At 40.2% G+C, this 13,743-nt stretch overlaps 1 protein-coding gene across 4 annotated transcripts in view; it reads left to right on the top strand.

Moving 5' to 3' along the window:
* Positions 1 to 6,911, top strand: part of SPAG9 (sperm associated antigen 9) — a 54,535-nt gene extending 47,624 nt beyond the window's left edge. For 3 of the 4 annotated variants that reach the window (XM_035893277.1, XM_035893274.1, XM_035893276.1), the window contains 5 exons: positions 29 to 200; positions 1,214 to 1,327; positions 3,971 to 4,147; positions 4,740 to 4,877; positions 6,747 to 6,911. In XM_035893277.1, coding sequence (XP_035749170.1) covers positions 29 to 200; positions 1,214 to 1,327; positions 3,971 to 4,147; positions 4,740 to 4,877; positions 6,747 to 6,862 — 717 coding nt within the window. In that variant the 3' untranslated portion in view covers positions 6,863 to 6,911. The remainder of the gene's footprint in view (positions 1 to 28; positions 201 to 1,213; positions 1,328 to 3,970; positions 4,148 to 4,739; positions 4,878 to 6,746) is intronic. The other variant, XM_035893275.1, reaches the window with a different exon arrangement.
* Positions 6,912 to 13,743: the final 6,832 nt, after the last annotated feature.

Below are 13,743 nucleotides of genomic sequence, written 5' to 3'. Positions count from 1 at the left end.
TTTTCATTTAAAATCCAATCTTTCATAGAAGTCATTTGATGCACACCCAAGAAGAGAAAGCCAAGTGAGGCAGCTGGCATGGGTGGGTGATGGGGTATGGGTGTCTATTCGTTTGGACTCCACCCTGCGTCTCTATCATGCACACACGTATCAGCATCTACAAGATGTGGACATTGAACCTTATGTAAGCAAAATGCTAGGTAAGTTGATAAGAAAAACTGTTGTGTACTTAACACCTCTTGCTGTCTGGAGCTTTCTTTTCCTGGTATGGATCAGGCAAGTCTCACTGCAGACCAGGGGGAAGGGTGGGTGGAAGGCTAGTCAAATCCTGTTTGTGAAAACTTGAATCTGGAAGCGCAAGCCTAAGTCAGTCTGTAAAGCATGGTAAGAATGATAGGTCTACTGATAAGTCTGATCCTACCTGATATCTAAGGTGTCCCTAAAAGCTCAGAACTAACAAGGGAAATGGTGGTCAGGTTGGGCAGGCATCAATAGAGACACTATGATCTTTCTCTTTTTTTTACTGTACTGATGCCTTTTTTTCTCTTTTTTTTTTTTTTTTTTTTGAATCTAAACGTGGGAAGAATCCATTACTTGCCTGGAAAAATTGCCTCTTTTTCAAGAAAATACAAATGCGCAATAGCAAATTTTTATTGCTATTGAAGCTAATAAGCTTTCTGATTTTATTTTCATTAATGTTTATATAAGAGCAGTTTGATTACCTACGTAACACAACAAATACAGGTAATCGGGCCATGGGAAATCCTTCAGAAGAAACTACTGTGCCATTGCACTTAGCTGGTCAGCTGCCTCCTGCTCCCCTCGTAGTGCTGATGGATGAGAAATTAATTTTAATGGATGAGAAACCATTATCTTATATCTGTAAACTCACTTTTTTTTTTTTTTTTAAAGCTGCCCTGGTGCTGTAAGCCCCCAAAGATTTTATGGTGCAGCATTATGGAGCTGTTGTACCTTTTGTGCTTTCTCGCAGTTAACGTTAGTGTCTTTCTGTATAGGTTCGCAACTTAACCTAAAAGGCTGAAACACTGTTAATTATCTTTACAACTTAATGTACTCCTCTACCTTGTTTCTGTTTGAATTGGGAGGGAATTACTTGTGTGTGTGGTTTGGGAGTTGGAGTTAAGATTCTCTGTTATGGAACTAAAATTATTCTTGCTCATAATTTTTGATGAAAAGCATCTTTTGTTTTTAGGTACTGGTAAACTGGGATTCTCATTTGTGAGAATCACAGCTCTTATGGTGTCTTGTAATCGTTTATGGGTAGGAACAGGAAATGGTGTCATCATCTCCATTCCATTAACAGAAAGTAAGTAAAATATAAATGAATAGCACTGTGCAATATACTGTAGACACAAAAAGAGAATATTAAGCGCCATTCAGATGCTTGCTAATGGATAGAAAGCTTTACTGCCAGCTCTGAATCTTTCAGGTTTGTAACAGATTGGGCCTGTGTGATGTTTAGCACCTAATCTGTGTACGTGCTTACAGCAAAAATCCACATCTCCAAAATCTCCTGTGCTTCAATTTGAGCAGAGTTGCTGTGGCTTGAAGGAAAGAGGCACTTTGAAGCCTTGGAGGTGTTATGAGCATTAGCAGTGCTTATGGAAGTTTATTGCTTGTAAGAGATGGCTTTAGTTTTCAAATTAATCATATTTTTGATTGCCATATGATCACCAAAGTAGATTTGTGTTTGATTTGAGCAAGTTGGTATTGTTGCTAATACTGTTTGACTGGCTTTAGTCTTGAGAATTCATCATAAAGCTGGTATAAAGGACTGGAACAGCAGTAGTACCGACTGCTTTAAAGAGCATGTTCAAAAGTTATAGGAGTTGTAAACACGTTCTACCAGTAGGGCACTAAATTCCAGTAATGAAAATCCAGGTATCTGCTTAATAACAGACCCCAAACTCTTGTCATAGGCTGAAACTATTTGGGGGTGGGAGGGGAAGCATTCAGATATGGGCAGTTGAACCTCAGGAGAAGGGAACAGTCTAGTTCAAGGGCAAAACAAATCTTAAATAGTTAAAGCTTGGGAAGAATATGTGTGTAAATTGATTGCATTTAAAATAACAAAAAAACCACCCCAACACTTGTACCCGAGACTAATGTTAAAACACATAGGCAGAAGTTTCAGAAAATAAAATATGGCACTTTGATAGTCCTGATTGTACTGTTGTGATGTAGAAAGTATAGTCCATCAGGTGAAATTTTAGGGTAATTTAATAGTAAAAACTCTTCACGTTGTATCTGCTTTGTTGAACAGCACATACATGCATTGTTTCTCATACTGTTCCATTACATTTTCCATCCATTCAGTAAATGTCTTTTTTTGCATTGCATGAATGTACTAAGGAAGGACAGACTTCCTGTCATGAATTGGAAATAGTTTAAATCATGCTTTCAAAAATTATAGCTATTAATTTGCATCCAGCTTAATTCAGTGTTTCCAGAGGAGTTTGTTTTAAAATAGTCGTGAACATGAAAAAATCCCTATTAAAGCTATTCAGTTTAATTTTGGCTTTGTTAGTTGTTTATGAGTCAGAACAACAGTTTGTGAGTAGCCTGATAGTGGGTTTGAGAACCCTTGGTACAAATATTCACGGTTTTCAAAAAGTTGGATCTTCACATGAGCAATTGCACATCTCAGTTCCCTGGGTCTCCATAGCCAGGCATCTTCCAGATCTGCCGATGAGGTTTCAAAAGGGCACTTGAAAACACGAGTTGTTACATATCATTTTGGTAGCCTCCTACCAAGGAAAGAGAGAAAGGGGAAACATTGCTAATCAATAATGAGCTTTATAGTGATAAAGCACATGAAAGTGGCAGTGCTTTCATTGTCCATTTTGTACTGAAACTTTTGTAACAAGATACTGTTCTTTGACTTTTTATTGAATCTTCTGTAATTAGATATTTACTGGTTTTAGGAGCTAAAATTTTAAGCTCTACCTTATCAAAAACCAAAATATGAGTGGTGGGTTCTCATTAATCCTTCTCCTCTACTGTCATACCTATCCATTTCCCCTTTCCTCCTTTCTCACTTTAGCTGTAATCCTCCACCAGGGACGTTTACTGGGGCTGAGGGGTAAGTGCAGATCCTGAACAAAAATCTATTTTCAGGCTTCTAATAGCCACTTCAAGGCTGTTTCCCACTCCTTATAGATTTACCCTTTGTATGTTCCTAAATGTTTTTCCACTTGCAGTTACTGCATTGCAGCAGTTTTATGTTTGCTAAATGGCCACCAATCTGCTCAGCAGTTTAGTGTATCATCTTGTGTTGCAGCTGAACTTTCATACAGACTTTGTTTTCCTTCCAGCCAATGTGATACCATATCTTATAACTTTGTCATTAATCCACATCATTTACTGTCTTGTTACAAATCACCGTTTCTTTCACTCCTTTGATAGTCTTTGGAATGGAGATGGCTTGTATGTCTAGCATGAGTACTTCTCTGTTTTAATGGATTTTAAAACTTTTCAGTAAAAACTAGATGTAGAATTACAATAGGGTAGCTCCTTCATGCCCACAGGTGGCTATTTTTAGAGAATTTTTGCTGGCAAGGGGATACCCTATGATTAGTTGGAATGAAACTGTCTTTAATTATATGTTTAAGTACATTGAATTTGCTCATACTGGAAGACATTAGAGGTACTTATTTTCTATGAAAGATACAGTCCTTTCACAAATTGTTTTTTTCCAAAAGTAGGATATTAAAATCTGGTGTTTATGCTAGACTAATAAGAATCCTGCTCCATTTTCTGATGTACTTAAAATAACGAAGCATGCGATCTTTTTTTCTTTCCAGCTCTGTCTGAATTGGCATTGCTGCCCTCCTGTTTCATTTTTATCTAAGTTGGCTTTAGCTTTTAGATGGTACCATAAGGTTTCTTAACAAATAACCATTTCTGTAATTTGTATTTTCAAGTAGAAAACACTTCTCTTCTTTTACAGCTAATAAAGCAGCAGCAGGCTCTGGAAACCGTCCGGGGAGTGTAATACGTGTATATGGCGATGAAAACAGTGACAAAGTGACTCCAGGAACATTCATACCGTATTGTTCAATGGCACATGCACAGCTTTGCTTCCATGGGCACCGTGATGCTGTTAAATTCTTTGTCGCAGTACCTGGTGAGGTTTTATTACCATTCTTCAAACGAAGCTACTTTTTTTGCCCCCATTTGCTTAGTTAAACATAGTGTTTAGGTAAAGATAGCAAATGTATGAAATTGTACATTCCAAAACAAATTTATTATGTATTATTTGCAAGGCTTTTCTGGTTCCTAAGTGCAGTATTGCTTAATGGGAGGAAAAAGGTTTGGTCACAAAGAAAGAAGTGCTTTGCTTGCACGCACCTAGTGTGCTGGAAGTAAATGACAGAAGTTTGCTTAATAGACTGACACACATGGAATCATTTCAGTTGTGTGTCTGAAAGTCTTTAGGTCGGTTCCAATGTCATTCTCTAGATCTGCATGCCTGTGCTGTGAAATCAATCAAGAGGCATTTAATTCTCTTTTGATTTCCATTGAACTGACCTGAACAGGTTCTTCATCTCTTTAGAGGTGAAATCGGAGCAAAGCTAGCTTTCAGTCCCTCGCTGAAGAGATGCTAGAGTCCGAAGTTAAGTGTATCATTAGGCATTAAGTATGTCATCCAGTGACCAAATACAGGTGGTATTATTCTGTGAGATGTGGCATAAAAATGTATTCTCTTTTTAATCCAGGTCAGGTTGTTTGCCCACAGAGCAGTGGTGGAACAGAGCTAACAGCTGATAAACCAGCCCAGGAGTCCTTCAACCAGAGTCCCTTAAAATCAATGTTGGTGATAAGTGGTGGAGAAGGATATATTGACTTCAGAATGGGTAAGGAAACTGAGCTTAAAATCAGGTTCTTCATACTGAAAGGTCTTTAACCATATAATAATTTCCGTCATGACTACAGAGTGCATGGTCCGTCAGTACGTAGTATTTACTAAGCCGATGTGAGGATAGAAGTATCCTTATTCTACCATGTGTGCACACACACCTTGAGCTGCTTCTCCCAATAAGCCATGACCTCTGAGATGACTGTGTAAAAAGGTTTATTTGAAACTCTGCTTTGGAGTCATGTACCACCTTACCATTTATACTTTCAGTCTTGCTTTGACAGGTTAGTCTTCTATCTTAAACTGCTGGAAAACATGTCCTTAGTTACTTAAATATGCAGACTGACAATAAAAAAAAAGTATTATGTGAAGAACACTCAAATTAAATTTTACTAATTTTTGAGTGAAAAGGGAAAAAGTAGGTCACTTCACATGCAAAGATAAGTTCTTCACGTGTTCTTATTTTGGTCACTGCTTTTCTTGGATAGCACTCTTGCACAATCTAGCCCATAGAAGGCTTCTTGTGTAAACATTTTTTTGTCTAATTGAAGCTTTTGGGGAAATATAACAAAATGGGAGTGGTTGTGGTTCTGTGCTTAGAATCTGCAGCTGGAGACCTTGACAAAAAGTGCATGGAAGTCACAACTCCTTGGCCTGGTTTTGACCTCTTGCCTGAATCTGTCTGTAGTGTTTCAAAAACAAACAAACAACCCCACAAAAACCACTACAAAGGAATACCCATGAAGGCCAGCCCAAGTTCTGTCATCTTACTAGTCAATGAAAAACGAGTTCCTGCTGGTAAGCCCAGTGGAGTTAGGTGGGAGGCAGGACTGGAGGCAATTCTGTGCCACGCTGTAGTGAGTATTAAAAACTCTGTGCTTATTCCAAACAAGCTGGTATAGCCACATACCAAATGTGCGCTTTGCTGTCCTCGTGGCACGATGCAAAGCCATGAATTTCAGCATCAGTACTGTTTCTGCATTAGCTCAGCTATTACCACATTAGGGCGGCAAACTTGGCTCAAGAGCAAGTTCATGCTATTCTGTGTTTAGATTCCTCAGACCTCCAAAGTCGTCTAACCAGAAAACCAGCCAAACTGTGACTTGAAACATTCCTGAAGTTGTAGGTCAGTTCACGATTCATCCGATTAAACTGACGTTCTTCTTTACCACAAGACTGCCTCTGTATTGATGTTTATTACTGTCTACGTGCAGTTTTGTTTAGTGGTTCGTCTGTCACCTTTGATCCAAGTCAGCTCATGTCATCGAGAGTTTAGATGCGGTTACAAAACTGTTCTTCTCTTTTGAAGAGCGATAATGGAGAATAGGCTTAAGGCTGTCTTGTGCCAGTGTGTGCAGAGCTGTGACCAGCTGGGATAACTAGAACAAGAGGAAAGAAGGGGAAAGGTTCGTCGTAGGCATGAATGTTGCATGGTCCCACTTGTGCTCAATTACTGCTCTTGTTTCCAGAGCACTTCATAGGGTTTATGTGTTTGTGCTAGCACACTTTCTCCTAGCATAACAGTCTCCTTTTCTGCCTGGGAGGTACTGCAGGATTGCAAATCCAGTTGTTGTTTCTTTACCTCAAAGTGATACAAGTAATGAAATGTGTAAATATGGCTACGTAGGAAACTACAGTTAATTTGGGGGGCTAGATCTGAAGAACATGACCATCAGAACACTAGGCTCTGAAATAATCATGCAACAGACTTTGTATTCACAATCTTGGATATGGTTTTATATGAGCATATGGCAACTACTGTTTTTTGTAATGTTTTTCTTGTAAACCTAGATGTCCTTTGTCTTGCTGCACTTGGTGTTAATACTGGTTTTTATTGCCTGCCTGAATCAAAGCTGCTGTTTTTCAGGTGATGAAGGCGGAGAATCTGAACTCCTTGGAGAAGCTCTACAACTTGAACCTTCTGTAGCCAAAGCTGAGAGGAGTCATTTAATAGTGTGGCAAGTAATGTGTGGCAGTGAGTGAGCCCGTAGGATGCAGCTGGAGACCTTAAAAAAGAAAAAGAAAAAAAAAAGGAAAAAAAAAAAAAGCTTCTGCATGTTTTTTTATTTTGTGAAACCTGTTTCACTACATGATGTTGAAGCATTTCTTTGCTGTTTAACTTTATACTGCAAATCTGTCATACCTTTAACTATACAAGAATTAGCTTGTGCTGTTTTACTGCACCCGTGTTACATGGAACAGTATAATGAAATCAGATCTTTCTCAAAACTGGTGTGCACACCATAGTAAGCAACCGAGACATTAGTTTTACTGTACCACAGCAAGCTAATGTAGTTCACTTTGGTAGTCTCACTTGAGTTCAGCTTTATTACAACTGAGCTTCATTTCACTGTATAATGCATTGAGTAAAACAGCAAAGTTATTCCCGAAGCATTAAAAAATTGACAAATTACAAGATGGATTATTAGGACTCATAGAAATATTCAGCGAGGGCTAAAGCAAACTGTAAATTTTGGCTTTTGTTTTCCAGCCTGGAAAATCTTGCTTACATAGTGTATACGGTTTAATTTGTTATGTTCATCAGAATTTCTGGGGGGAAGAGGGGATTGTATAGGAATTAAGATGACAATATTTAAATAAAATTACATGTTTTCACTATTGAACCTTAAAGTTTGAGAACTGCTGCCCTCAATAATAAGCAATTTTGACCATAGTGTTTTCCCATTTCCCTGACATGGAACAACTTGGTTTCCAAAGGGTATTCTTAGGATGATTTAAATTTTGAAAGTAACTGTAAAATTCTTGAACAGGGGATATGTTTTGTTCTTTTTTTTTTTTTTTTTTTGTCTTAACTCCTTATGTCCGAAGCACTAGAATGATCTTCTCTGCCTAGCTGGTCAAACTCATGAGGCACTACACGTGTGAAGGTTAGAGACCTCGATTAGAGCATGAGAAAAGACTGAGAGTGTACAGGAAGAATGCATTCTGCCCAAGTGAGATTGTAAAGGAACTTTAGTGCCAGATAATTAGGTACAAAATGTATTTTTTTGTAGTTGTGTACCCCAATTTAGTAAAAAAAAAAAAAGTTTAGCAACAATGTTAGCAGGTAACACTAAGATTGAGTAAATTGATGAAAGTCAGGAGACTCTAATATTAGGCTGACATTCTGTCTACTCACCATCTATTTTTTTAACCATAAGTGTGAGTTGAAGACTGTCTTCCTTTTACATTGAATTTCCTACATTAGTATCAGACCTAAGTTAAACACTTCATGATTTCTGTACTTCAGACTATTTTAAAACCCAGATTTGTTCTTTCGTTTAGTCTCTGGAAAGTAAAAGTTTTGAGGGGTTTTAATAAACATCCACTACCCCCAAAAGGCTGGGACTGTTCTGTTCAGGTTAGCAGAGAAATTTAGTAACTCGATTACGTGAGAGAACTGAACAGTTTCAGAGGAGTAAATATAGAAACACTTTTTTAAAACTGCCTAAACATTTTTATGCAATAGGAGCAGTTCTGGTCTATCAGGCAAACATGTGTTTATATATTTTCTTAATTTTTTAAATGAACACATTTAGCTGAGGTCTATTGTGTAAATATATATTTAGGCAGCTTTTTCAAATGCATATCATAGCTGATAAACCAGAAAAACTCCATTCAGGTCTATTGGTTAGATTTATATGTATAAATACTTTTTAAGCGACATATTTTGTACACAGCTGTTCCTCTCGTAAATATGTATTTAGGACATGAACTATGTAGTAAAAATCCTTATTAAAGATGTCTAATATCTTGGTAGTATTTTTCTCTTCAGAATGCCAAAAGTGATGAGAGCATGTTGTTCATAATTTGCTTTCCAAATTCATCTTTAACGTCACTCTTAAAATACTTCGGCTTAAATACAAAGTCGTTGAGCTTTTTAAAAATTACACAAATAACACAAATACAGAAAGCAAACTGATTAAACACTCTTAGAAAAACCTATTTAAAACTTACATAGACATGTACGCTGAACCGGAAGCACATCTGAATTAACTTACGAAATCGGATGTCTAAGAAAAATGCTGTCTAAACTCTTACTGTTGTGCAGAATCTTCACTGTGAGTGGTACAGTTTCATTGCTTCTCCTGTCATTTCCCTAAATTTTTTTTTTTTCCTCCTATTTGGAAAACACAGCCTCCAAAGCTTTTACTTACTGCTTGATTGTCACATTCTCATGTTCTCAGAAAAAAAAAAAAAACAAGCGCACAATTCTGTTCCTTCATTCTTGTATAGCATTTTATCTGTAATTAGTGATGAGCTGTTTTCTCTGATCGGCTTTACTGCTGTCAAATAGAGCAGTTCAATCTGGCGAGTGTGTACCTGGTCTTTTGCCAAATGTATCTGGTCCACCGTGCCATTTTAGTCACCTCAGTGGGCCAACTCTTGCAAATTTTTCAGAGAACGATTGTTTCTGTCCGGTAGTGGAAGGGTTTTAAAGAAAACAGTAGGTTAACTGTGTACCACTGTGGGTGTAGATAAAAGGCATGTGCACTTCTCTGTATTTCTCATTTTAAAACTTTATCCCCTGTCCTAAGGTACAGTAGATTAAATGGGTCCCTATTGTCATCACAGTGCATGGGGATTTATAAATTCTACTTAAGGTCGCTTTGAATGGTGAATAAAGCATGTAAAACCCCGGGCGTTGAGATGACAATACGCTCCTACAAATCCGTCTCAAGAATGTGTTTATGCATACACTCATGTGACTAAAGCATCATATAAATAGGAGCTAATCTCTTGATAGCTACAGCTTGTTAATAGTTTGGGAACATTTCGAGCACAAAATATGCAGCACATTACTTGCCTGGGTAAGGGTGTTTGCATGGTAAAGGTGAAATGCGTTGTATAAGCTGCTGCGTTGTCCGTTTCTTGTAAAGGTCTTCCTGCGTTGGATCAGATAGAGCTGGCAGAGCGTAGACACTTTATCATAGGCTGCCTTAGTAACAACAAATGTTAAATCTGTTTTATTATACTAACTGTTCTAAAGAACGTGTGTCTTTTAAAATGCTGTGTAACTGAATATTTATTTCCATGTGAGTATTATAAAAGTTACCAAAGGATTAAACCTGACTTAGCACTCTTGTAAGTGGCCCTGTTGAGACAGGGTCTTGTGAAGGCCCTGCTCTGTAAAACAAGACACGGTAAACTCAAATACAGTTCTTTAGGGAAATTAAATGTTTTTTCTAACAGGGTTATGCCATATTGTAACAACCTATGTTGCACCTCAAAGCATTTTTCTATACACTAAATGTCTCTCCCGCCCTCTAACAACATTAAGTTTCCTTTATTAATTTTGTTGATGCACATTTCTTGATCTTTTAAACATATTTTAAACATTTTATGGTCTGTAATTTTTGAAAGTTTTGTCTGTTGGACACTTTACGCTGAATTTTACTTGCCTCTGTAATCCGAGATGGATACTACAGCGTTAAACTTGCTGTCTGTTAAAACTTGAGGCTTCTTTTCTGTGAGCAGAAAAGCTCATATAGCAGTGTAGTTATTTCAGTATTTATTTCTATTATTGAATCCATGGGGTTCAGAATGTAACTTTGTACATGAAATATATATAAATATGTATATGAAACATGCATCGGATTGGTGTGTTCTTTGTAGTCTCCTGAGAAGTTCAAAGGTTTTTGATGCCACCAGAAGGCACAATAACTGGCATTTTACACTAGCAGCCAAATATTGCCGTAATAATGGCAGGTTGTAATACATTTGAGTCAGCCCACGACTGGTGTAATCCTGCTGGCTCATACTGGGATGAGCAAAAACTCTGAAGGAAAACTTTGTGGACTGGCTCCCAGATGATGCCGTGCTGTCTTCACCTCTTACGTGGCCCGCCAACCTGCTGATTCATAGGGTGAGAAGCGAGGGGAGATCCCCTTAACTGCAGCTTGGATGAGATAGGCGCTGGCACTGGAATTTATTTTTCACGTTTTCTTAGCACCTTACTGAAGATTCATGTAAGCTCGAACACATGCTGGTTGCTTACTGCACAGCAGCGTATTTATAAGGCAGAAGAATGAGGACTCGGTGGCAAGAGGTTCATCTCTACTGCAGGAACAACACACTCGCCTAGAGCCAGGTTTTAGTTTTTTCCTGGCTCATCTGCCGCTTTCTAACCACATTTGTCTCAGCAAGTTACCTTGGTTAGCATTTGACAAGGGGCCATGCCGCTGAAAATATTTGGTTAACCTTTGTTACAATGGGTTGGGGTGGCCCCCCCCTTGTGCAACGCAAAGGTTCTGTCCCCGACGTGCCAGGGGCATGCTGCTGTCCAGTCCCTCGCCGCGCCCGTGCCCACGTGCAAGCACGCGTCGCTCTTCCTCCTCTGCGGCAGCAGTGAAGGCCCTCCGTAAAGTTGTGGCTTTTGAATACCTCGAAGATGCAAATACTTCATATTTGCACGTGCGAACATAGGAATCCTCCATGGTTTGGAAAACAGTGTGTCCTGTGACCACCAGTGCTGTACCAACTTGAAATCTTACCATCTTGGTGCTTAAAAAAACCCCCAATCTTTATGCTCATTTACTGGAGCTTTCTCACAAGATTTTTGCCTCTCCAGACCAGCTGTACTGACAAATTTCCCTCTCCTCAGCAGTGTTTATTCTCGGGATGCGTCCGTTCACGTGCGTGTCACTTCGTTGCGCTGTGCTAAGACACCGGGTGTGCGTATTAAATAGGAAGAAGCATCGTAAACCTTAACTCTGGGAATGCTTTAAGCTCCTCTGGTGGCCCTAACAGCACCTCTAGTCTGTGGGTAAGTAATTTAATTTTTCTGATCCTGTATTGAGACAAGTGCTGATAGTATTGTGAACTAGGTCAAGGCATTACAAATCATAGTTGGACTCTGAAGTTTTAAGCCATTATAAAATACCGAGGCCTTTCAGCCATGAAGGTGGTGCACTCAGTTTCTGCAGCAGATCTTAAAGAAGTTATCTCAGTTGTATCAGTCTCCTATAAAAAGAGGTATTCAAATCAGAATATGTAAAATGTTAATACAGGGAGTAAAAATGTGAATGCTTTTTATTGGAAAATACTCATTTGCTAGAAATTAAACCTCAAACTTACTGAGAGAGATTGAAATAACTTCTCTTTTTCTACAAAGGAATAGCAAACCAAAATGAGGGATTCTTTTTTGCCATCACCCCCTTTTTCTGACCCTGTGATCTGTTTGTTTGAGCAATACAGTCTGAGAAAGTTATTTACCATTACGATCATCTCTGATGCACAAGTGCCCCTTAATTCTACCATAAATGAAGCTTTGAAGGGGGCCTTTTGGCTGTGGGCCACGCTCCAGATTCATGCCGTGGCCTTCAGGACTTGTTGCAATTTTGCCTGGTTATAGTTAACTCCCTAAAAAAACTACTTGGAGATGACAAACCCAAGTATGAGAATTGTTTTGCTGCTTTTCAAAACGCTCTGCAAAGTGATGGTGGGAATGGAGCTGAGAAGAAGTGGTGTGGATTGCTGGTGGTTGTTACCTGCTTGTGCTTCCAGATGGGATGGAAGCCCCCAGGACTGGGTGCAGTCTATGTTGTGTTTAAACACAAGATGGTGCTCTTACAATTCGGAGACAACGAGGAGACCTAGAGGGAAAACTCATTATCCTGGAGTATAATCTTCTCCCTGCCTTTCTCTCAGCATCCAAGTTTCAGGTTTCCTTTAGCAGTTCTTCAAGGTGAAGCTGTCGTGTCCGCCGTCAAAGAAAGGAAGGAGAATCCAAGCCTTTGATCATCAAAGGGTTCAGAAGACGGCTCTCCCTTGCCTTCACCTCTCCGCGGTGGTTAAGTCGCCTCATGGGAATTGTCTGCCTCTGGTACGGCCCCAGCCAAGAGGCAGGGCTGGAGGTGGCTGCTCCAGAGCTGGGACCTCTTCAGCCCATTGCATCTAATGCTTGGAAAGGAAAAGGGTTTCCTTCTTCAAAGATCATGCTGGGCAACCTCTGTGGCCCAGCCCACACGAAGGAGCTGGGCAGGGTGGGTGCTGCCTGCAGCATGCACGGGGGCCAAGCAGCTGCTTTGCAGGAGCCCCAGCTTCAACAAAGTCCCGCTCCAGTCTGCAGGTGGGATGTGACGTCCCCCTTAACTCATGCTGTACCTGGAGAGTGGCCATCTAAAAGCTGCACACCAGCAGCAGCTCTGGCTGCAATGGTGAGACGTGCTTCTTGCATCTGGCCATGGACCTTCTCCTCCTCTCTACCCCAGAGGCCAAGGGCTTTGGGACACGCAGGTGGCTTCTGCAGTGAAAGGGAGGGTTGCTGCCATCACCCGCTGCTGCTGCCACCTCCGCACAAAATGTCACTGTGCCCGGGGGCTCCTGCTTTGTAGGCTGCCTCAGGTCTGGAGCTTAAATGAGGGGAAAAAAAGGAAAAAACAAACAAAAAAACCCTTATGTTGGAAACCTTCCCAGACTCCACATCTGCTTTCACTTCTACCTTTCAGCGTGCGGGGCGGAGATGAGGAGCGCTGCATTCTGGTGGCCCTGGGGCCCTGGCTCTGCGCTGGCAGGGATGGAGCCAGGTCCTACATCCGGACCAGCATGGTGAGGGTGGTGGTGCTTCGATATGGTCTCATCGTTATGCTATCTCATGGCCTGGTTTGCAGACGTGGCTCTCAGGGTCTCTCTTTAAGATAGAATTAGGCTGATGTTTGCTTTGAGTTTAAGGAAAAAAAGCTGGTAGGTACTGCACTGGGTCAGACCACGCGTCCCGGTGTCCGGTCTGACGGTGGCTGAAAGCGAATGCCTGGAGGAGCGAGCAAGAACAAGGCAGACCCGTAGGTCACCCCACAGCCTGCTACACCTTCAGGCTTGAAGAGTCAGCTTCTTCCTCATGGAAACAACTGGGCTGATGGAAA

This window comes from Egretta garzetta, unplaced genomic scaffold (assembly GCF_000687185.1).
Source record: "Egretta garzetta isolate BGI_Z169 unplaced genomic scaffold, ASM68718v1 scaffold34, whole genome shotgun sequence".
NCBI classification, from domain to species: domain Eukaryota; kingdom Metazoa; phylum Chordata; class Aves; order Pelecaniformes; family Ardeidae; genus Egretta; species Egretta garzetta.
This window is presented reverse-complemented; position numbering and strand designations above follow the sequence as displayed.